This window comes from Ascidia mentula, chromosome 6, assembly GCF_947561715.1.
Source record: "Ascidia mentula chromosome 6, kaAscMent1.1, whole genome shotgun sequence".
Taxonomy (NCBI): Eukaryota; Metazoa; Chordata; class Ascidiacea; order Phlebobranchia; family Ascidiidae; genus Ascidia; species Ascidia mentula.
In genome coordinates, this window is record NC_138571.1 from 1,931,754 (window position 1) to 1,955,470 (window position 23,717).

General features: G+C 40.1%; 2 protein-coding genes and 1 pseudogene across 2 annotated transcripts in view; 2 read left to right on the top strand and 1 right to left on the bottom strand.

Annotated features, from left to right (window-relative positions):
- LOC145906585 (NACHT, LRR and PYD domains-containing protein 14-like) overlaps nt 1–21,623 on the top strand; it is a 43,801-nt gene extending 22,178 nt beyond the window's left edge. The window contains exons 9-12 of the mRNA XM_082994027.1: nt 7,558–7,719; nt 11,912–12,073; nt 15,835–15,996; nt 20,661–21,623. Coding sequence (XP_082850153.1) covers nt 7,558–7,719; nt 11,912–12,073; nt 15,835–15,996; nt 20,661–20,825 — 651 coding nt within the window. The 3' untranslated portion in view covers nt 20,826–21,623. The remainder of the gene's footprint in view (nt 1–7,557; nt 7,720–11,911; nt 12,074–15,834; nt 15,997–20,660) is intronic.
- LOC145906264 (uncharacterized) lies at nt 1,122–2,708 on the bottom strand (annotated as a pseudogene).
- Nucleotides 21,624–22,848: 1,225 nt separating the features above from the next.
- Nucleotides 22,849–23,517, top strand: LOC145906609 (uncharacterized). Its single transcript, XM_082994066.1, has one exon. The coding sequence runs from the start codon at nt 22,849–22,851 to the stop codon at nt 23,515–23,517; it is 669 nt and encodes a 222-aa protein (XP_082850192.1).
- The last annotated feature ends 200 nt before the right edge of the window (nt 23,518–23,717 follow it).

A 23,717-nucleotide genomic window follows, 5' to 3' on the forward strand; every position in this document is an offset into this window, starting at 1 on the left:
AGCCAGCAGGAAATGTATTCAGTTGATTTGCATGGGAATGATTTATTTGCGGAGCATTTTGTACGGGATTTGTAAGTACACGGGCATGATTTATTTGCGGACCTTTTGTGACTGACAAGGGCAGGTGAGTCCAAATATGTTTTTTTTCAACGCAGATAAAGGCGAGCTTACAAACCAACAGACACACACCTAAGCAATGCACAAAAATTCTGCGACAAGAATGATGTCCGTTCTACGCTGTAATGTCGGTTTCTAAGCGATTCCTTTTCCCCCTAAAAAAATAAAACCAATTAAACTATTTTAATCAAACAAAAATTAACCGAATTTAACCGCCTTCGGCGGGCCAAGGTAAAATCGGGCGAGGAGAAAAATGCGTAAAGAATATACGAAATTAATACATTTGGGAGTCAGGCGAATCCGGCATCTCGGACCAGCGTAATTTCGTGACTGGAACACAATAACAACGATTGTAAGTTGTCTTGCTGTATTTTTTTAACAGCACATAAACACACAGAGAGAATTAACCGAAACTCTAATACGATTGTCACACACCGAAAAGCGATTTACTTACACGTTTCCTTGCCCCGATCTTTGAGGCAACGCAATGTAGGTGTTTTAATATTTGAAACTATGCGTTATCTTCAATATAAGACGCATTCCTAATGTAAACAAAACTTTGTTGTACCAGGATAACTTGTGTGACAACAAATTCGCTACAGCGAAAACGGTTTACGATTATTGGTCACCGCTACTTTAGCGCAGTTTTCTGCTTTATTAAGATGCCCAAACAAAAATTTATGTTGGGCCCTTGTACAGAATAAGTTCGTTTTTGTTTGTCAAAAGGTATGGGCCATATGCCGAAGCCTAACACGACCCTGGTGTATATACCTGGCATATATGTCTCAAATGCAACAACGGCCTTTTTCGGCCCTTGTTTCAATTTTCATACAAGGGCCTAGCTTGTTCGTTGAAGTCCCTGTTCACCTCCACACTTGGCTTTTGCAAGATATAACAAAAACAAGCATAAACTTCAATTGTCCCAAACAAATGCCATACAAAGGCAAACGTACGACATTTGTTGTTTATTTGAACAAGCGAACACACAACGAAATTTTGTCCCTCTATTGTCCTGCAGTCGATTTCAGGCGATGTTGCCTGCCGCCATCCCAATCAGGCACTCCGTTGAACACACGCTTGATTGCATTGGTTATTTCCTCGCGGCTGACGTCACGATGGCAAGTGTTTTGAAGAACATCTGAACGTAAATTTTTTTGTCCATTAACAACACACTTTATCGAGGTGTCCGCTACAACATCCACTTTTTTAGAAAAACGATTTATGTTATTTTACATTACTTAACCCAAATCTTAAATTAATAATAACTATGTATGTTATTGCTGGGGCAGATGTTAGAGAAAGTATACCATGTTAATGTTTCATAAGATATGCACTTAAATATCCTTACCTGCATATAAATAACAAAAATGACAAAAGCACTTATATCAAAACATGTCACTACAATTTGTTGGAACTGTTACCACAATACTATCTGCACCAGGAACAAAATTAGTCACTTCACACTGTCAAGAACAGCCTACATTGGTTATCTATCACAACTATTGCAAAAAAATGATTTAGAAAAGTGTTCAAATTGCACATGTCCATACATGTATTGACAGTTTTCCACACTTAAACAAAATAGGTATATACCTTGAAAGAGTGCATACAGTTGGTGGCTTTTGAAAGCTCTTTTCACTTGTTGACGTCCGCTTCCCATGCCAGACCATAAAAATTGCATGGCCAAATCCTTGACCATGAATACTTTCAGAAAGTTACGGAAAGTTGCTCGAACACATTTTACTTCAACTTGCTGAGCCAACAATTTTGCATTCTGTGTTTAAAAAAAGAAATCATTATCTGTATAAAAATGACTTTCAAGACAGTCATACCAGAGATTGTTTTAAATTAGATTCCAGCTCTTCCTCTGTACAAGCAGCTTCAATTTTCCATGGCTCAGTTGCCGAGCTTGAACAATCACTGTTCATTGAAAGATTTAAATCTGACTATTTATCAATTTTATCATTTAAAATATTAAACTGTTTCCGTATAAAAGAATATCCACTCCGAATCTCACACAGCAATTCTTCGTTTTGGTATTTTGGATGCTTTGTTTGAGGAAAAACCTTTTGGGGACTTTTTCTAACAACACATGGCAAACAATTTTTACTTGCAAACCATGTTAAGCCTTTGATAGTAACAAACCTCTTGTGCTTTCTCCTCAAATCACTATTTTGAGGTGCTGTTGCTCGTTTGTAAATACTTTAACTGTCTGTCCTTACAAGAGGAGGTGGAACAAATTCATCATCTGCTGATGTCTCACTCAACATTACTGTGCTATAACCTTTTTCCTCGCACTTGTGAAAGTCATCTTAAATAATGAACTGTTAGTAACATTGGAACAGAACTGTATCACATTACTACATACTAGATTAACAGAGGATCATACAACTGTATTGCTTCCATTCCTCATCAGGTTCAACTTCATTTTTTGCTAAAGCCCTAATATCTTCGTTTGACATTTGAGGCCACTTACACATGGAATATCCCACCATCCATGACCGTGGCACTATGTCAGTGGAGCCATTATTAAATTTTACACATACAAACTTTTTCATAGTGAGACCAATTTCCTGCAAGATACCAAACATGCATTAGGTCATGTGAAGCAATATTAAAGCAACTAAATCCTCTCTATATGGTAAAACAAAACACTTTTTTATATTACTTGACATGCACAATAGTTTATAGTCACTGCATAGGTTGGAAATTCTTTGTATCCCTACAATTTTTGAATGAACCGGGTTTATAAAAAAGTTTAGCACTTTTGTATACTGACATACAACAAAATAAATGTGGCAATTTTCAACAACTATATCAACAACTCTGTAAAAACAATTATTGTGAAACAATGTGGAGTCAGATATAGTATTTCGCTTAATAACAACAGAATCAAACAAGAAAATTTTTTTTATGAATGACAAAGACTTTTCCCCAAAAAGCTCAACTAAAACATTCATACCAATGGCGGGTTTTGCATCACGTTTGTCATGTCTTAAAGGGCAATCAAACACAAGATTTTCATTGTTATGATATGCAAACCAAGAGCATTGTTGCAGTGGTTTAAATCCAGATCTAACTTGGTCTTTTAAGCAAACCAGGTAGCTTTCAAATGGAAAACATGAAATGTTTTCCAAACAACCATACTTTTGACAGTCCTCAACCAAGTGAATTAGAGAATGTACATTATAGGTTACAAATTGTTTGCCATATAGTACAACAGATTCATGCACAAAGTTATGAAGCAGATCACTGGCAGTTTTCAAATTGAAAGTAGTACAATTCTTATCTAAAAAAAACCTCAAGGCACAGGAAAGTTTAAGAAAATGAATGTATCTCTCATGTGTTAAAGCATTGCTGTTTTTAAGAACCACTGGTCCCACATATAACATGAATAGCCTAAACTCCATTGCTTTCCAATATAGTATATCTTTTAGTGGTCGTAACTTCCGATTAAACTCATCTGGAACAAATGGTTGACAAGCCAAAATACTGGAAGTAATCTCATTTACAGCGTGTGAGGACAATTTTGCATGTAACTGATGTGGTGTTCCTTTCCACTATAGAAGTAACCGTCGCATCACTCCCAAGCAACCTAAGTGCATATAGTCTAAAATAAAACCAGACACCATGTCAACATTTTTTGTAGACAGAACTGACACACCCATTTGATGCTGCTTGTCGATGTGCCTTTTGAAATCTGCATCAGTGCGTTGAGTCCAACTGTGTCCGAGAAAATATACACGACGCTCAATGTATTGGCCTTTAACAGTACACCTTTCACAACTGTAATATCCAGTATGTGATTTAATGCATTTAAGACTAGATCGCATTGGTGCATCACAAACGTAAATTCCATAGTTTCCTAGTCTGCACGTTACAGTATCAATTATAACTGGATTTTCAGTGAGATTGTCTAAATCTTTAAGAAATTCCTTCAGAAACAGGTCAGGAGCAGGGAGTTCTCTGTTGGTGGACTTGTTTGTGCAATAAATTCCAGCACATAGACATTTCATTTTAACAAGATACACTTTTATTAGAATTGGATAAAGCTTGTAATCAGGAGAACCTTTAAAAAGTGGTAGTCCATCCACATTGATTATTAAGTAAAATGTAAATTGACAAGCGGAAAGTTTTAGTCGTAACACTTTATTTGTCAGAATCTTCTTCAAACTAGTTATCCAGTTACTGAAATGAACATATTCACCCCCATTATTCATACTACAATATGAAAGTTTGGGTGTGGGTAGTAAGGTTGTAAACGTCATGGGCAAATGTTCATGATATTGCTTTAAAATTTTCAACAGATTGGTCACAGCAGACTTAGGTACATTAGGCTCTGTGAGGGCCCATTGTTGCAAAGATTGCTTTAATGCAAAAGGATTAAACTGGTTACCACATGATTCAGGTAGATTTTGTTTAGTTGATCCAGGAACTGGACCACTAGAAACGACGGAATCATAATCAGAGTTAGACGAAACGTTGCAAAAAAAATCATGGTGGCCCACTTGTTGCATATTACTTGAACTTGGCCTGTCAGAATCCACGTCATCAGGGATAGTGTCAGTAGTTAAGTCAACTTGATAATCAGAGCCATTTGAAAAAAGAATTGTTTCTTTTCCATCGTTTGTTTTTTTACACTTTCGACTTGAGGTCTTGCGCCGCCACTTCTGCTGTCTAGATAGTTTGCGATATGGTTTATACTCAGTTTTAGGCATTATAGCGCTGTCCAAAAATCCAAACCTCTTTCCCTTTCAAACTTCCATATCAACTAAAATATCAAATCTAAATAGGATTATTGCAGATTTAAACCGTTAAAAAAACACCACGCGCAAAATACGACGACTGCCGATTGCGTAATGCAACTATTAAAGTCGTAAATCCAGTGCGGCAGAATTAGTTCCAGAACAGTGACGCAATAAAAATTTGGGAGATGACAAGAATAAATTTGCAATTTCCAGGTTATATTGTTTTCAAGATCACAAAACATTTGCAATACATCTGGAAAACAAACTTATTCCAGAAAGTAATTAATTTAAATACAAAAAAAATAACACAGATTCAAACGAATTACAACTTAATCAAATGTCAAATTAATTTAGTTTGTCACTTAAATGAGAAATGAGACGTATCAAATTTCTTCGCAGTTATATTGCAAATGCAATTGAAAATTTAATTTTATGGTATGATTATCTGTTCATTAAGCATGGAATATCTACAGCTGGGTTATGTCCGTTTTATCGTGCTTATATCGGACTAAACATATACGCCACATCCACGGCAATACTACGAAGGCCATATCAAAGATATGCCGCAAGTAACTTACACAAGATTCATATATAATCGCAGATAATTTTTGATTGGGTGACGTACAAGCTTTTGAAATAGGTATGTTGTAGTTGTACATTTATTTGTGCGCAACGCTGCCATAACCGTGTTGCATCCACTTGAAATTGATCGAATAGCAATTTGTTGTGAAGATGCATTCTATATTTTCTTCCACAAACATTGAATTCCTTTAGCATTTTCTCAGTAGCTTGTCTGTTGTCTCATCCTCTTTCTACGATCAACCAACACATAATATTTTGTGTTTACCGTCTTACAACATGAGGAGGTCAAATATTAGTGAATTTAAATGGAGCCAGTGCCTATTCTTGCGAACAACCACGTATTCACGAGTGATTTTGTACTCAGAAACGTAATGGTGCGACATGGGTAAATGTAATGGTGAACGTAATAACGGTCGGGATTCTATCCCATTTGAACAATAAAACTGAATCAATGAGAATTTGCAAGGGTTTGGTTGTTCTTGTTTGTGACGTAATATACTTTGGATTGCAAAAAGCGATTCCTAGCTTTCATCTTGAGCATTTCAGAAACAGTCAGATAAAATGCATGCGAACGGCGATACAAAAAATAAGTGTGAAAATAGGCACACTGCACGCTTCGGTGCACACAGTTTGTGGCACGTTCAATGACGTCCCACAGGACCCCCTCCAGTAGCGCGCAGTCGTCACGCCTGGTAACGTTCTGGTGGGCGTACGTGACGTCGAGGTCTTCCCGACGGCCTGGGGCGCGTTACCTGAACTGGCACGGACAAGTCAACGTGCGCTGGCTTCAGCCGATTGACGGATACGTGTTGGTCGCGACCGCCAATATCAAGTTTAAATGGATCCGGAAAACTGAGGCGTGGATAAACGAGGAAAGACGCCAATAATTGAAACGTTGGCAACAGTCATCAGCTGTGGAGTCAAACAAAAGCCTTTCTTCTTGGGCAGCTTCTCTGCAAACGCGTATGTGCAAGGCGTTGTCTGTGTATATCTGCCAACATCATATTAGGGTTAAATTTTTTGGCCAGCTCGCTGCAAAACCTTGAAAGGATCGTAAGGAGTCATTTTTGATCAAGCGACTTGAAATTTTACAAACAAATACTAGAGTCAAGTAGAAAACGAGCAGTGAAAATCGACTTTGCGTATGTCCTTTACTTTTTTGTTCCTGTGCGAAAACGCATGTTTGAAATTAGGGTGGCTGAGGCGAAATTGACTAATTTTGACAGTTATTCGCGAGTCATTTGAACATTTTTAAATTAAGCGACTGTAATTTTACACACAAGCTCTGCAGAACATGAGCAGTGAAAATCGACTTTGCGTATGTCTTTTAGTTCTTCATTACTGCACGATAACACATGTTTGAAACTAGGGTGGCTAATATTCAGCGGAATTGACTAAATTTGGCAGTTAATCTCCTGGTCCTATTTCAGTTCTTTGATTTCGACTTGCATCGCCCGACAGTGGCTGTTAGTTCATCAGCTAATTCGTTTGCGTCTCAATTCTTTCTGAATTATTATTGTTCAGCTTTTATTCAAGGTTCATATGATTGCACCAAAACCTCCAAAGCGGCTGGGCTATGCGAGTCCAAGCAGGATTAATCGGATGCAACAAAGCTTTGGCTGTAACTTGTTAAATGTCGGAAAGGTTTACACTTCACGAGAATCCTGTAATCCCCGTGTTAGTGCGAAAAACACATGGGTAAAATGCACACAGTTTGTGACACGTTAAATGCGATGCCTACAATACAATGGCCGTTTATTTTATCACAAATTACAAGAAGGCGATTGTTGGCAAACAAAACTTCCTGGATTGTAATCTAAAAACTTGGATCGCCGAGTCTTATTAGCAAGCTACACTGGGTCGTAAGATGTTTTATTATCAGAAATCGATTAACCTCCATCATCTGATACAAACCTCACAATTACTTCGTCTGTCCCAGTTTCTATTCATTAAATCAATCGGATTTATTTAAATAGGGAAAAGAGTTATTAGCGCTTGACTAAATATAATTATTACTTGTTTGATTCGTGTTTTCAACTTATTGTTTTTTGATATCAATTATCTGTGTTGTTATTCACACTTTGTTTAACATTGATAATATTTCATTCAGATGAAGATGCTCAACCTCTGGGGCAACAATATAGGAGACCGTGGTGCGGCTTACGTGGCCGACTGCATCCACAACATTGAACAAGTGTATCTGGTTAAATGCGGCCTGACAAGTGTTGGTGCCGAATATTTATCTGAGAAGATCAAACTGTTGAAGAAACCGGTGAGTGATTTCATATCTTAGTCGGAATTCGTCCAACACACACGAATATTTCTGAGTGTCGCGAGCAAAAATCCAACGCACGAAGAGAAAGAAAGTTACAGGCTGAGTTATTTAAATGCCGACTGTCGCCATATCGCTATGTAATGCTTAACAGTTGTATTTCACACTATATACCCCAACTATAATTTATTGACATTATGAAGGTTATGCAATTTTTAGATCTATCCTATGCACTAAACCAGCTATAGACTTCTAACTCGTTGTTCCCCAAGACTTCTGTCAGTTAATTACGTCACGCTGATGTTTCTTCGGTCGTGTTCGTAATGCGCGGTCAGTCTCACCAAAATCGACCATGTCGTAGTTGCCACAGTGTGTTTAGTACACCACACCTCACACATCGGGCATATCTACTGCGTAGTCAGAAGAACGTAGTGTAACTGGCGGGCGTTCAAACACTTGAATGTGAAAATCTATAAGAGGACGCATCAAGGTGTCAGATAGCTCTCCAAAATAGGGCAACACAATCACATTCATGGTGAAGCCTGGTTGCTCAGCATAAAGGAAGGATGTCAACCGCTCGCTCGTCCTCTTCACGTCACCCACCTCCTGCTCCTCTGCTTCTTCCCCAGAAATCAGGGTCTCTACTCAGTGTACATTGTACGTACTACACCGGAACCCGAACTTTGACATAAATTGGTGTCCAACCCCAACTTGCTTCTAGTTTTGGTTAACCTGCAGTAACGAATCACCGCTAAAAGCAAGGCTAGAACCCACACAAAAAATAGCGGCTCTCTTTGTATTGAAGACTCGTAAATGTCTGCAAATCATATTCTGGTGTAGTTCGTATTCCAAACAATACCCAAGGTAGACATGTGGGCTGGAATACCGACACAGGATATCCAATGTGAGATGAAAGCGCGGGCTCACGTAATCCTGCATGGGAATTGCCTGAGATCGTAATGTCCTGAAGATGAAGGCCATTCAAAGTTTTACGATACGTCTGTACCTCGTGAATTTGTTGCACAGTTGGCAATGCTTCAAAGTCGAAAACCAAGGTTGGCGTTTGCAAAGCAGACATGGTTGCATGCGAAAGGGCATCGGCTACTTTGTTACTTTTACCGTTGATTTGCTGCACATCAGTGGTGAACTTGGCGCCGCGCTCTCAATCGACCCCGCAACAGCGCGCGTGTTTCGCGGTGTGTACGCACGAAACGAACTCGCATCGTTACGTCATCGCCCCCCTGCGTTGTATATTGTGAACAGCGATCTATCCAGTCAACCTGGAATACATTGGAACGCCGTACTTCCAGTTTCCGCTTTTTCAGAAGCCTCACGCGGCTTTAGCCTGCAGGAAATACATTCAGTTGATTTGCGTGGGAATGATTTATTTGCGGATCGTTTTGTATGGGATTTGTAAGTACACGGGCATGATTTATTTGCGGAGCATTTGTGACTGACAAGGGCAGGGGAGTCCATATATGTTTTTTTTCAACGCAGATAAAGGCGAGCTTACAAACCAACAGACACACACCAAAGCGAAAAACATTGCACAAAAATTCTGCGACAAGAATGATGTCCGTTCTACGCTGTAATGTCGGTTTCTAAGCGATTCCTTTTCCCCCTAAAAAAATAAAACCAATTAAACTATTTTGATCAAATAAAAATTAACCGAATTTAACCGCCTTCGGCGGGCCAAGGTAAAATCGGGCGGGGAGAAAAATGCGTAAAGAATATACGAAATTAATACATTTGGGAGTCAGGCGAATCCGGCATCTCGGAACAGCGTAATTTCGTGACTGGAACACAATAACAACGATTGTAAGTTGTCTTGCTGAATTTTTTTAACAGCACATAAACACACAGAGAGAATTAACCGAAACTCTAATACGATTGTCACACACCGAAAAGCGGTTTACTTGCACGTTTCCTTGCCCCGATCTTTGAGGCAACGCAATGTAGGTGTTTTAATATTTGAAACTATGTTGTATCTTCAATACAAGACGCATTCCTAATGAAACAAAACTTTGTTGTACCAGGATAACTTGTGTGACGACAAATTCGCTACAGCGAAAAAGGTTTACGATTATTGGTCGCTGCTACTTTAGTGCAGTTTTCTGCTTTATTAAGATGACGTAGAAGCTTTTGAAATAGGTTTGTTGTAGTTGTACATTTATTTGTGCGCAACGCTGCCGCAACCGTGTTGCATCCACTTGAAATTGATCGAATAGCAATTTGTTGTGAAGATGTATTTTGTATTTTATTCCACAAACATTGAATTCCTTCAGCATTTTCTCAGTAGCTTGTCTGTTGTCTCATCCTCTTTCTACGTTTAACCAACACATAATATTTTGTGTTTACTGTCTTACAACATGAGGAGGTCAAACAAAAGTGAATTTAAATGGAGCCGGTGCCCATTCTTGCGAACAACCACGTATTCACGAGTGATTTTATACTCAGAAACGTAATGGTGCGACATGGGTAAATGTTATGGTGAACGTAATAACGGTCGGGATTCTATCCCATTTGAACAATAAAACTGAATCAATAAGAATTTGCAAGGGTTTGGTTGTTCTTATTTGTGATGTAATATACTTTGGATTGCAAAAAGCGATTCCTAGCTTTCATCTTGAGCATTTCAGAAAGAGTCAGATAAAATGCATGCGAACGGCGGTACAAAAAATAAGTGTGAAAATAGGCACACTGCATGCTTCGGTGCACACAGTTTGTGGCACGTTCAATGACGTCGCCACAGGACCCCCTCCAGTAGCGCGCAGTCGTCACGCCTGGTAACGTTCTGGTGGGAGTACGTGACGTCGAGGTCTTCCCGACGGCCTGGGGCGCGCTACCTGAACTGGCACGGACAAGTCAACGTGCGCTGGCTTCAGCCGATTGATGGATACGTGTTGGTCGCGTCCGCCAATATCAAGTTTAAATGGAGCCGGAAAACTGAGGCGTGGATAAACGAGGAAAGACGCCAATAATTGAAACGTTGGCAACAGTAATCAGCTGTGGAGTCAAATAAAAGCATTTCTTCTTGGGCAGCTTCTCTGCAAACGCGTATGTGCAAGGCGTTATCTGTGTATATCTGCCAACATCATATTAGGGTTAAATTTTTTGGCCAGCTCGCTGCAAAACCTTGAAAGGGTCGTAAGGAGTCATTTTTAATCAAGCGACTTGAAATTTTACAAACAAATACTAGAGTCAAGCAGAAAACAAGCAGTGAAAATCGACTTTGCGTATGTCCTTTACTTTTTGTTCCTGTGCGAAAACGCATGTTTGAAATTAGGGTGGCTGAGGCGAAATTGACTAATTTTGACAGTTATTCGCGAGTCATTTGAACATTTTTAAATTAAGCTACTGTAATTTTACACACAAGCTCTGCAGAACATGAGCAGTGAAAATCGACTTTGCGTATGTCTTTTAGTTTTTCATTACTGCACGATAACACATGTTTGAAACTAGGGTGGCTAATATTCAGCGGAATTGACTAAATTTGGCTGGATCTATTTCAGTTCGTTGATTTCGACCTGCATCGCCCGACAGTGGCTGTTAGTTCTTCAGCTAATTCGTTTGCGTCTCAATTCTTTCTGAATTATTATTGTTCAGCTTTTATTCAAGGTTCATATGATTGCACCAAAACCTCCAAAGCGGCTGGGCTATGCGAGTCCAAGCAGGATTAGTCGGATGCAACAAAGCTTTGGCTGTAACTTGATAAATGTCGGAAAGGTTTAGACTTCACGAGAATCCTGTAATCCCCGTGTTAGTGCCAAAAACACATGGGTAAAATGCACACAGTTTGTGACACGTTAAATGCGATGCCTACAAAACAATGGCCCTTTATTTTATCACAAATAACAAGAAGGCGATTGTTGGCAAACAAAACTCCCTGGATTGTAATCTTATAAGTTGGATCGTCGAGTTTTGTCAGCAAGCTACACTGGGTCGTAAGATGTTTTATTATCAGGAATCGGTTTACCTCCATCATCTGATACAAACCTCACAATTACTTCGTCTGTCCCAGTTTCTATTCATTAAACCAATCGGATTTATTTAAATAGGGATAAGAATTATTCGCGCTTGACTAAATATAATTATTACTTGTTTGATTCGTGTTTTCAACTTATTGTTTTTTGACATCACTTATCTGTGTTGTTATTCACACTTTGTTTAACATTGATGTTATTTCATTCAGCTGAAACTGCTCAACCTCTTCGACAACAATATAGAAGACCGTGGTGCGGTTTACGTGGCCGACTGCATCCGAAACATTGAACACGTGGATCTGGGTGAATGCGGCCTGACAAGCGTTGGTGCCGAACATCTATCGTGGAAGATCAAACTGTTGAAGAAACCGGTGAGTGATTTCATATCTTAGTCGGAATTCGTCCAACACACACGAATATTTCTGAGTGTCGCGAGCAAAAATCCAACGCACGAAGAGAAGGAAAGTTACAGGCTGAGTTATTTAAATGCCGACTGTCGCCATATCGCTATGTAATGCTTAACGGTTGTATTTCACACTATATACCCCAACTATAATTTAGTGACATTATGAAGGTTATGCAATTTTTAGATCTATCCTATGCACTAAACCAGCTATAGATTGCTAACTCGTTGTTCCCCAAGACTTCTGTCAGTTAATTACGTCACTCTAATGTTTCTTCAGTCGTGTTCATAATGCGCGGTCAGTTTCACCAATATTGACCACGTTGTAGTTGCCACAGTGTGTTTAGTACACCACACCTCACACATCGGGCATATCTCCTGCGTAGTCCGAAGAAGGTAGTGTAACAGGCGGGCGTTCAAACACTTGAATGTGAAAATCTATAAGAGGACGCATCAAGGTGTCAGATAGTTCTCCAAAATAGGGCAACACAATCTCACCCATAGGAGTCCCTTCGTCACATTTAGGCGGTGAAGCCTGGTTGCGCCGCACAAGGAAAAGGATGGCAACAGTTCGCTCACCCTCTTCACGTTACCCACCTCCTGCTCCTCTGCTTCTTCCCCAGAAATCAGGATCTCTACTCAGTGTACATTGTACGTACTACAGCGGAACCCGAACTTTGACATAAATTGGTGTCCAACCCCAACTAGCTTCTAGTTTTGGTTAACCTGCAGTAACGAATCACCGCTAAAAGCAAGGCTAGAAGCCACACGAAAAATAGCGGCTCTCTTTGTATTGAAGACTCGTAAATGTCTGCAAATCATATTCTGGTGTAGTTCGTATTCCAAACAATACCCAAGGTAGACATGTGGGCTGGAATACCGACACAGGATATCCAATGTCAGATGAAAGCGCGGGCGCACGTAATCCTGCATGGGAATTGCCTGAGATCGTAATGTCCTGAAGATGAAGGCCATTCAAAGTTTTACGATACGTCTGTACCTCGTGAATTTGTTGCACAGTTGACAAAGCTTCAAAGTCGAAATCCAAGGTTGGCGTTTGCAAAGCAGACATGGTTGCATGCGAAACGACATCGGCGACTTTGTTACTTTTACCGTTGATTTGCTGCACATCAGTGGTGAACTTGGCGCCGCGCTCTCAATCGACCCCGCAACAGCGCGCGTGTTTCGCGGTGTGTACGCATGAAACGAACTCGCATCGTTACGTCATCGACCCCCTGCGTTGTATATTGTGAACAGCAATCTATCCAGTCAACCTGGAATACATTGGAACGCCGTACTTCCAGTTTAACGCTTTTTCGGAAGCCTCACGCGGCTTTAGCCTGCAGGAAATGTATTCAGTTGACTTGCGTGGGAATGATTTATTTTCGGAGCATTTTGTATGGGATTTGTAAGTACACGGGCATGATTTATTTGCGGAGAGTTTTATATGGGATTTGTAAGTACACGGGCATGATTTATTTGCGGAGCATTTTTTGGGGATTTGTAAGTACACGGGCATGATTTATTTCCGGACCTTTTGTGACTGACAAGGGCAGGGGAGTCCATATATGTTTTTTTTCAACGCAGATAAAGGCGAGCTTACAAACCAACAGTCACACACCAAAGCGAAAAACAATGCACAAAATTTCTGCGACGAGAATGATGTCCGTTCTACGCTGTAATGTCGGTTTCTAAGCGATTCCTTTTCCCCCTAAAAAAATAAAACCAATTAAACTATTTTAATCAAATAAAAATTAACCGAATTTAACCGCCTTCGGCGTGCCAAGGTAAAATCGGGCGGGGAGAAAAATGCGTAAAGAATATACGAAATTAATACATTTGGGAGTCAGGCGAATCCGGCATCTCGGACAAGCGTAATTTCGTGACTGGAACACAATAACAACGATTGTAAGTTGTCTTTCTGTATTTTTTTAACGGCACATAAACACACAGAGAAAGTTAACTGAAATTCTAATACGATTGTCACACACCGAAAAGCGGTTTACTTACACGTTTCCTTGCCCCGATCTTTGAGGCAACGCAATGTAGGTGTTTTGATATATTTGAAACTATGTTGTATTTTCAATACAAGACGCATTCCTAATGTAAACAAACTTTGTTGTACCAGAATAACTTGTGTGACAACAAATTCGCTACAGCGAAAAATGTTTACGATTATTGGTCGCCGCTACTTTAGTGCAGTTTTCTGCTTTATTAAGATGACGTAGAAGCTTTTGAAATAGGTATGTTGTAGTTGTACATTTATTTGTGCGCAACGCTGCCGCAACCGTGTTGCATCCACTTGAAATTGATCGAATAGCAATTTTTTGTGAAAATGTATTTTATATTTTCTTCCACAAACATTGAACACCATTTTCTTAGTAGCTTTTCTGTTGTCTCATCCTCTTTCTACGAACAACCAACACATAATATTTTGTGTTTACCGTCTTACAACATGAGGAGGTCAAACATAAGTGAATTTAAATGGAGCCAGTGCCCTTTCTTGCGAACAACCACGTATTCACGAGTGATTTTGTAATTCATCGGCTGAAACGTAATGGTGCGACACGTGTAAATATTATGGTGAACGTAATAACGGTCGGGATTCTATCACATTTGAACAATAAAACTGAATCAATGAGAATTTGCAAGGATTTGGTTGTTCTTGTTTGTGACGTAATATACTTTGGATTGCGAAAAGCGATTCCTAGCTTTTATCTTGAGCATTTCAGAAAGAGTCAGATAAAATGCATGCGAACGGCGGTACAAAAAATAAGTGTGAAAATAGGCACTCTGCACGCTTCGGTGCACACAGTTTGTGGCACGTTCAATGACGTCGCCACAGGACCCCATCCAGTAGTGGGCAGTCGTCACGCCTGGTAACGTTCTGGTGGCTGAGGCGAAATTGACTAATTTTGACAGTTATTCGCGAGTCATTTGAACATTTTTAAATTAAGCGACTGTAATTTTACACACAAGCTCTGCAGAACATGAGCAGTGAAAATCGACTTTGCGTATGTCTTTTTGTTTTTTATTACTGCACGATAACACATGTTTGAAACTAGGTTGGCTAATATTCAGCGGAATTGACTAAGTTTGGCAGTTAATCTCCTGGTCCTATTTCAGTTCGTTGATTTCGACCTGCATCGCCCGACAGTGGCTGTTAGTTCTTCAGCTAATTCGTTTGCGTCTCAATTCTTTCTGAATTATTATTGTTCAGCTTTTATTCAAGGTTCATATGATTGCACCAAAACCTCCAAAGCGGCTGGGCTATGCGAGTCCAAGCAGGATTAATCGGATGCAACAAAGCTTTGGCTGTAACTTGATAAATGTCGGAAAGGTTTAGACTTCCTGTAATCCCCGTGTTAGTGCGAAAAACACATGGGAAAAATGCACACAGTTTGTGACACGTTAAATGCGATGCCTACAAAACAATGGCCCTTTATTTTATCACAAATAACAAGAAGGCGATTGTTGGCAAACAAAACTCCCTATTATCAGGAATCGGTTTACCTCCATCATCTGATACAAACCTCACAATTACTTCGTCTGTCCCAGTTTCTATTCATTAAATCAATCGGATTTATTTAAATAGGGATAAGAATTATTCGCGCTTGACTAAATATAATTATTACTTGTTTGATTCGTGTTTTCAACTTATTGTTTTTTGATATCAATTATCTGTGTTGTTATTCACACTTTGTTTAACATCAATGTTATTTCATTCAGCTGAAGATACTCAACCTCTTCCACAACAATGTAGGAGACCGTGGTGCGGTTTACGTGGCCGACTGCATCCACAACATTGAACAAGTGTATCTGAGTGAATGCGGCCTGACGAGCGTTGGTGCCGAACATCTATCGTGGAAGATCAAACTGTTGAAGTATCCGGTGAGTGATTTCATATCATAGTCGGAATTCGTCCAACACACACGAATATTTCTGAGTGTCGCGAGCAAAAATCCAACGCACGAAGAGAAAGAAAGTTACAGGCTGAGTTATTTAAATGCCGACTGTCGCCATATTGCTATGTAATGCTTAACGGTTGTACTTCCCACTATATACCCCAACTATAATTTAGTGTCATTATGAAGGTTATGCAATTTTTAGATCTATCCTATGCACCAAACCAGCTATAGACTGCTAACTCGTTGTCCACGCAGACTTCTGTCAGTTAATTACGTCATGCTGATATTTCTTCAATCGTGTTCGTAATGCGCGGTCAGTTTCACCAATATTGACCACGTTGTAGTTGCCGCAGTGTGTTTAGTACACCACACCTCACACATCGGGCATATCTCCTGCGTAGTCCGAAGAAGGTAGTGTAACAGGCGGGCGTTTAAACACTTGAATGTGAAAATCTATAAGAGGACGCATCAAGGTGTCAGATAGCTCTCCAAAATAGGGCAACACAATCACATTCATGGTGAAGCCTGGTTGCTCAGCATAAAGGAAGGATGGCAACCGTTCGCTCGTCCTCTTCACGTCACCCACCTCCTGCTCCTCTGCCTCTTCCCCAGAAATCAGGATCTCCACTCTTGTGTACATTGTACGTACTACACCGGAACCCGAACTTTGACATAAATTGGTGTCCAACCCCACCTAGCTTCTAGTTTTGGTTAACTTGCAGTAACGAATCACCGCTAAAAGCAAGGCTAGAAGCCACACGAAAAATAGCGGCTCTCTTTGTATTGAAGACTCGTAAATGTCTGCAAATCATATTCTGGTATAGTTCGTATTCAAAACAATACCCAAGGTAGACACGTGGGCTTGAATACGGACACAGGATATCCAATGTCAGATGAAAGCGCCGGCGCACGTAATCCTGCATGGGAATTGCCTGAGATCGTAATGTCCTGAAGATGAAGGCCATTCAAAGTTTTACGATACGTCTGTACCTCGTGAATTTGTTGCACAGTTGACAAAGCTTCAAAGTCGAAATCCAAGGTTGGCGTTTGCAAAGCAGACATGGTTGCACGCTAACGGGCATCGGCTACTTTGTTACTTTTACCGTTGATTTGCTGCACATCAGTGGTGAACTTGGCGCCGCGCTCTCAATCGACCCCGCAACAGCGCGCGTGTTTCGCGGTGTGTACGCACGAAACGAACTCGCATCGTTACGTCATCGACCCCCTGCGTTGTATATTGTGAACAGTGATCTATACAGCCAACCTGGAATACATTGGAACGCCGTACTTCCAGTTTCCGCTTTTTCAGAAGCCTCACGCGGCTTTAGCCTGCAGGAAATGTATTTAGTTGATTTGCGTGGGAATGATTTATTTGCGGAGCATTTTGTAGGGGATTTGTCAGTACACGGGCATGATTTATTTTCGGAGCGTTTTGTATGGGATTTGTAAGTACACGGGCATGATTTATTTGCGGACCTTTTGTGACTGACAAGGGCAGGGGAGTCCATATATGTTTTTTTTCAACGCAGATAAAGGCGAGCTTACAAACCAACAGACACACACCTAAGCGAAAAACAATGCTCAAAATTTCTGCGACAAGAATGATGTCCGTTCTACGCTGTAATGTCGGTTTCTAAGCGATTCCTTTTCCCCCTAAAAAAATAAAACCAATTAAACTATTTTAATCAAATAAAAATTAACCGAATTTAACCGCCTTCGGCGTGCCAAGGTAAAATCGGGCGGGGAGAAAAATGAGTAAAGAATATACGAAATTAATACATTTGGGAGTCAGGCGAATCCGGCATCTCGGACCAAGCTGAGAACATAATTGCTTGATGATATTCATAAACTTAACAGTCACACAGTCGGTGAGCACCCTAGAACCGAAACATTTATAATATTGGCAATCCAGAGCAATCGGAGCTAAATATTTCTCCGAAGAAAAAACGCTTTTGGCTCAAAGCACATCGTAACACCGGTGACTAGCATTTCAACCGATTTTTGACGAATGAGCGATGCAATAATGCATTCGGTATCGTCAGGTGGTGTCACATAATAAATTAACAAAAACCGTTCAAATCCATCCTCGATATTCGGGAAAATCACCACCACCTGACTTTCGAACATAAGCGTCTATACCACGTTATAGAGATTCTGGAGTTTAAATCACTGCCCCTCGTATTTCATAATAAGGAACAGCGTAATTTCGTGATTGGAACACAATAAGAACGATTGTAAGTTGTCTCGCTTTAACACGTAACGGCACCTAAACACATAGAGAGAGTTGACTGAAATTCTGATACGATTGTCACACACCGAAAAGCGGTTTACTTACACGATTCCTTGCGCTCTCGGCAAATGGCAGCGACAACTTGTTCCGTGCTTTTAGCGAAGGGGTAGCCCTGCTCCCAGCCCAGCGCTTGAATCTTCTTGTTTGGCATTTTTGCAATTGTTGTAACAAATGTGATATCTGCTTGGTGATGCGGATAGATGGGTGAGAAGGTCCATGAATAACGTCAAACACACTTCTCGTCCATGTTGCTGGAACGACCAAAATAAATTTATAGGCCTGGCGAGAAAGGTCAAAAGTGTCCATCAGCAACCGTGCCTTGATGGCTGCTGTAGTTAAGTGTGGTATTTTCACATAAGCATACGGAGATGATTGCTTCTTAATTCTTTTCTTGTATTTCACATTTTATGGAGCAACAGGATTACCTTAACTCCACATTTGGTCGGGTTTTTAGATCCCATCTATTCCTCAACGTTTCTGTTACTTTAGTCATGAAAATTGTTAAGCAGTCACAAAACCTCTGCACCTCCAGTAAAGTAATATATTTAACGACATCTGTACTGTTTTTCATTACATATTTTGGACCCCAACAAATTCGTTAGCTGCTCGTCATCCACAAAGGTTTCGTCCAACAATAAATGTTGTATCTCTGAGGACGACAACATCTTACTCACAATTTTACATAATTATTTGCTGCCCACAAAAGTAAAGAACATTTAAAATACCAAGTATGCGACAATAACGTGTAATTAACTCTGGTAATTTCACCCAATCCTGAGTCATTGAGTATTCTCGGGTAAATTCTGATGCCCACTGATTAACAATGCGACAAATATATGGAAAATCCGCGTGGGGCAAGATTACTCTTCTCTGAAACGACGCAGCGATGACGTATCGACATTTGTGAAATCCCACGCTGAGTTGACCCCAGTGCGTTATTTCCAGTGTTATGTTGAAACGTAACGCTTATAAACACGGCGTTAACATGCAGTCTACAAGATGTCCTACCTGGTAACGTCGACTTCCGTACTGAAACTACCAGTGTTACCCTGGCGTCCATGTTCCGTTCCGTATTCCAGCTTCGTAACATTGATTCAAATCATCGAGCAAACAGAACATATTTTATAGACAACTCCCTTGTTACATAAAATATTGGGTCCAAAGCTAACTTCAGTTTCTTAATAAAGTTTTTTGTTAAGTTTTCCCATTAGCTGGCTGGTGGTATCCGAAATTGCAATGTGAAATTTTAAACGATAGGAACCAATAATATTTAGAGAATTACCCGAAGTTGATCAGTGACCAAATTTTGTTGCTTTAAGTTTCGGTCGTCGAATACTTGTCCAAACTTTGGTTGTGAAAATGTTGCCAGTTGCCACTGAATCGAGCTCCATGTTGAACCATTTCGAATCGAAAAGTGGAATTAATATTTTTGGCACGGCTTTGCATACGAGAGTTGCCACTAATCTCACACATGAAATCTGTTTGCTTTCACGACCTACAACTGTCAGATATCCTCGCATGACAAAATTACACCTGTGAGTTTTTGAAGCAACAGTTTGATGCAATATGCCTAGGTTTTGAAGCTATGGCATTTCAACGATACCCCGGAAACCTAGCCTGCAAACACAGGGTGCGAAATTAGCAATACGTTGTCATCCACAACAACTTCCGCAGTGTTTTATATTTACCTGCTTTCTTGCGTCATGAGATACTTTCGGTTGGTAACCTGTTCAATCCTGGATTCTTACACTGAACTTTATTTTAAGCAAATTATACGCTTTAGAGTACAAAGAAAAGCTCGTGGCACCCCTGAAAGTTACAAATAGCATCCCGGTTGTAACCACTGCTGTATTCGTTTGAAACAAACAAAAAATAACATCTGGAAACTGCAATGAAACAAACGAACCTGTCATAACCACATAAAAACTATGCAGTTAAATATCCCACCAGGAAACTGTAATAAATATATCAGAACACTAAAATCGCCTGACATAACCACCCCTTATCCAAGTATAAGCAGGACGACGTCACACCGATAACGCGAAAGAATTACTGCAAAATAACAAGTTTGACTCAAATATTAACAAACCATTGCTTATTTGCAAACAATGTCAGTTGTTTTGGAACAATGACCACTATTTCCAAATTCATTGTGATTTTCTTCATGACAAAATATTGTAAACAACGATGAGATTACTGACGTCATAATCTGATGAGAAGAAACTTGCTGTGTTTATTTTTGACTTTTTAGTTTATGTTATTACAAATCCGCTCTGGTCATTTTACAACAACATAATTAGATATTTACGACCATAACATGATCCTAACCTCCAAGCTTAAGTTATTTTGTTGTTTAGATGGAGATTCTTGATCTGTCCTGGAATTATTTGACGGATGAAAGTGCTGTGTCATTGGCTGCATGTGTTCACAACATTGAGGAGTTGCGTGCTCCGTTTTGTGACTTCACACAAGCAGGGGAGAATCTCATCAGATCGAAGTCGGGAGGAATAGTTTACTTGTAACTTTCCATTTCAGCTAGCAGTTCCTAAAGTTATTTCCGATGAAACATTTGATGTAGATTCAACATAATATCACCACGCTACGCTAATTCAATGGCGTAACACGTGATGCAATGTAAACCAGTAATTATTGTTTGTTACTCATATAATTTGTAAATTTCTCATTTCGCAACATTAATTCTCATTTACATCTGATGTATACGACGTAAGCTCGCCAATGAACTGAAGTAACCCCGTTACACGTTGGGGTTTTCCCTTTATCGCCCGTCCGTGAGGTGGTTAAAGAATTTACCAATTCTCATTGACTCTGTTGCGCCACCACGCGTAAAACTGTTCTTCTATCAAATTTATTTTCCAAATTTCTTTCCGTATTCTTAACCTCATCATCTAATCTGGTCTTAATCTTGGCAAAATGAAATTATTCCCCTGGCAAGATGTGCGCTTGAACATCTGTGTGTCTCGACCACAATATAACGGCTGTGTTCAAGTAGATAGCAGGGCCTGGTTAACCCTGGGATCGTTCCAACCTCACCGAGAGCTTGATTTTTCAGATCTGCAATGCCTGTGAACCTTATAACCTGCATAATATTTGTGGATATTTCGGTAAACTTGTTAATTCTTAACGTGTGCGCGATTGAAATTTAGATTTTTTTTTATTGGTTTGTGAATTATTTGTGGATTACTGACACTCTGTTCTTGATTTACAGTTTTTAAGTCGCGCTGCAAGTTAGTTGATTGTGACGTCATACTATGTTCTGCATGATTAACCACACGTGTTAAAATAAATCAAGATAAAAGACATACATGAATGAACAAGATATAAAGCAGCTACAGAAAGGCCGAGAATATTGTGTGTTGACGATTTTGAAAGTTCTAGTTCTGATTTTACCACGTTGGGTATAGTTAAGCGTTGTCACGTAAATAAAAACCGACTTCGACTCCGCAAATATTTTCCACTCCGTCTCATTTTGTTTGAACTTACCTTATAGCTGTGCGCTGTGAAAGCATTTGTGTTTGGCTTGGTGGGATTAAAATTCGGTTAAACTTGTTTGCTATCTCCGCGCAATCACGCCTTAATTACAGAAAATCACTTTCTTTCCTTGCGTTCGCACTGATTTTCAACTTTCTGCGATAAACTTCAGTGGCGGTCACAAGCAGTTTAAAAGCCTACAATGAATAAACTTCCACAGTTATCAAATTTAAAGTGTATGCGACACGTAAAAATAAAACATGTTAATAATCAAACTAAGAGATGTTCACAACTTTAGAACATTTTTCGCGAAAAAAGAAGCTTGATACGGCGATTGGTTTCTGAGATACAGCTGATCAAAGTCGCATTTTTACCGATGCGAACGAAATCGTGCGGAAGCGAGATATTGTTGCGTGACGTCATAGAAGGCGCTTCGGTCGTGCGTGTTGGCAGCAAGCCTTATGTGAGTGTTGGCAGCAAGCCTTATGCGTACGAATGGAAAAGATTGAATAACTGGTTTAAGCATAATATTGCATTAAACAGGGGACAAAAAGTGAACAAGTGCAACAAACGGATTTTGATGTTAATTTAAGCTGAAGACAGATGGCCGCTGTTCGACCTATTATGTCTTATTTAGTTGCGTAATAATAAAACAGTTACTGGCACAGGGTGTTCTTATTGTTAAAGCATTTATGATCGCCAACGTGATACATGAACTTTTGAAAACACGACAGAGACAAACCGTTAGTTTACCATTGTCATTTTGTCCACTCACAGTTATTTCGTTTCTGCTACACCCTATGGTCTTCCGTTAATTAGGGACAAATAAGCCTTTGATTCGTGACGTCACAATGACAAATTTTTATGTGATGCAAAACCCTGTCCTGTGGCGGATGCCACCCTTGAATTCACTGAAGCGTGATAAGTTTTGCTTTTAGTGTTGCCTTTTTCTGCGCGTCTCGAAACAATTAATCGTTTTCTGGCAACGACGCGCATTCAGAAAAATACACGTTACGAAGCACCCGATTTAATTGGTGACCCCGAACGTTTGAGGATATGGAAGAAACTCCTGCCATGCACGCAGTTGCTATGAAACTGCCAACGTTTTGGACACAGCAACCAAGAATATGGTTTCAGCAAGCAGAAGCCCAGTTTGCGCTACGAAGCATTTCTGCTGATGAAACGAAATATTTTTACGTTGTTTCGTCCCTGGATCAAGCAAGCGCCGGTAGACTATTGGATTTATTGGAAAACCCACCGGATCACGATAAGTACAATTACCTAAAGCAACGTTTGATAAACACTTACGACTGCTCAGATTATGAAAGAGCGCATAAACTGTTACATACATCTGAACTTGGAGACCGATCTCCAGCAGAATTAATGGATGAGATGCTGTCATTGTTAGGCCGTCATAAGCCGTGTTTCCTTTTTCGATATATCTTTCTGCAAAGGATGCCCGAAGAAATACGAATTATACTCGCAAAAGAAGATTTTGACGACCCACGTGTTTTTGCACGACGTGCTACCACTCTTTGGCAGGCAAGAAGCGAGGAGCGCCACGCGTTCACGGCTGTCGCAAAGGTAGACAAGCGCAACATGCTCGCGGCGTCTCCACGTGCATCGACACGCACTGCAGCAAATCAGAGACTTTGTTTTTACCATCAGCGCTTTGGTGAAAAGGCAAAGAAATGTCAACCTCCCTGCAGTTTCCAGGGAAACTAGTCAGCCGGCCGTTGTTAGTTACTTCATCGGCCGGCAAAGCTCATAACCTCTTTCACATTTGGGATCAAACCACTCGTCGTTATTTCTTAGTTGATACAGGCGCCGAGGTAAGCGTTTTTCCGGCATCACGTCTTGCTCGTCAACAGCAAGCTAAAGGAATCAAGTTAATTGCAGCTAACGGCAGCAGGATTAATACTTTT

Bases quoted from the DNA above. Each gene is read 5' to 3' on its own strand.
- LOC145906609 (XM_082994066.1), top strand. From the start codon at position 22,849: ATGGAAGAAACTCCTGCCATGCACGCAGTTGCTATGAAACTGCCAACG.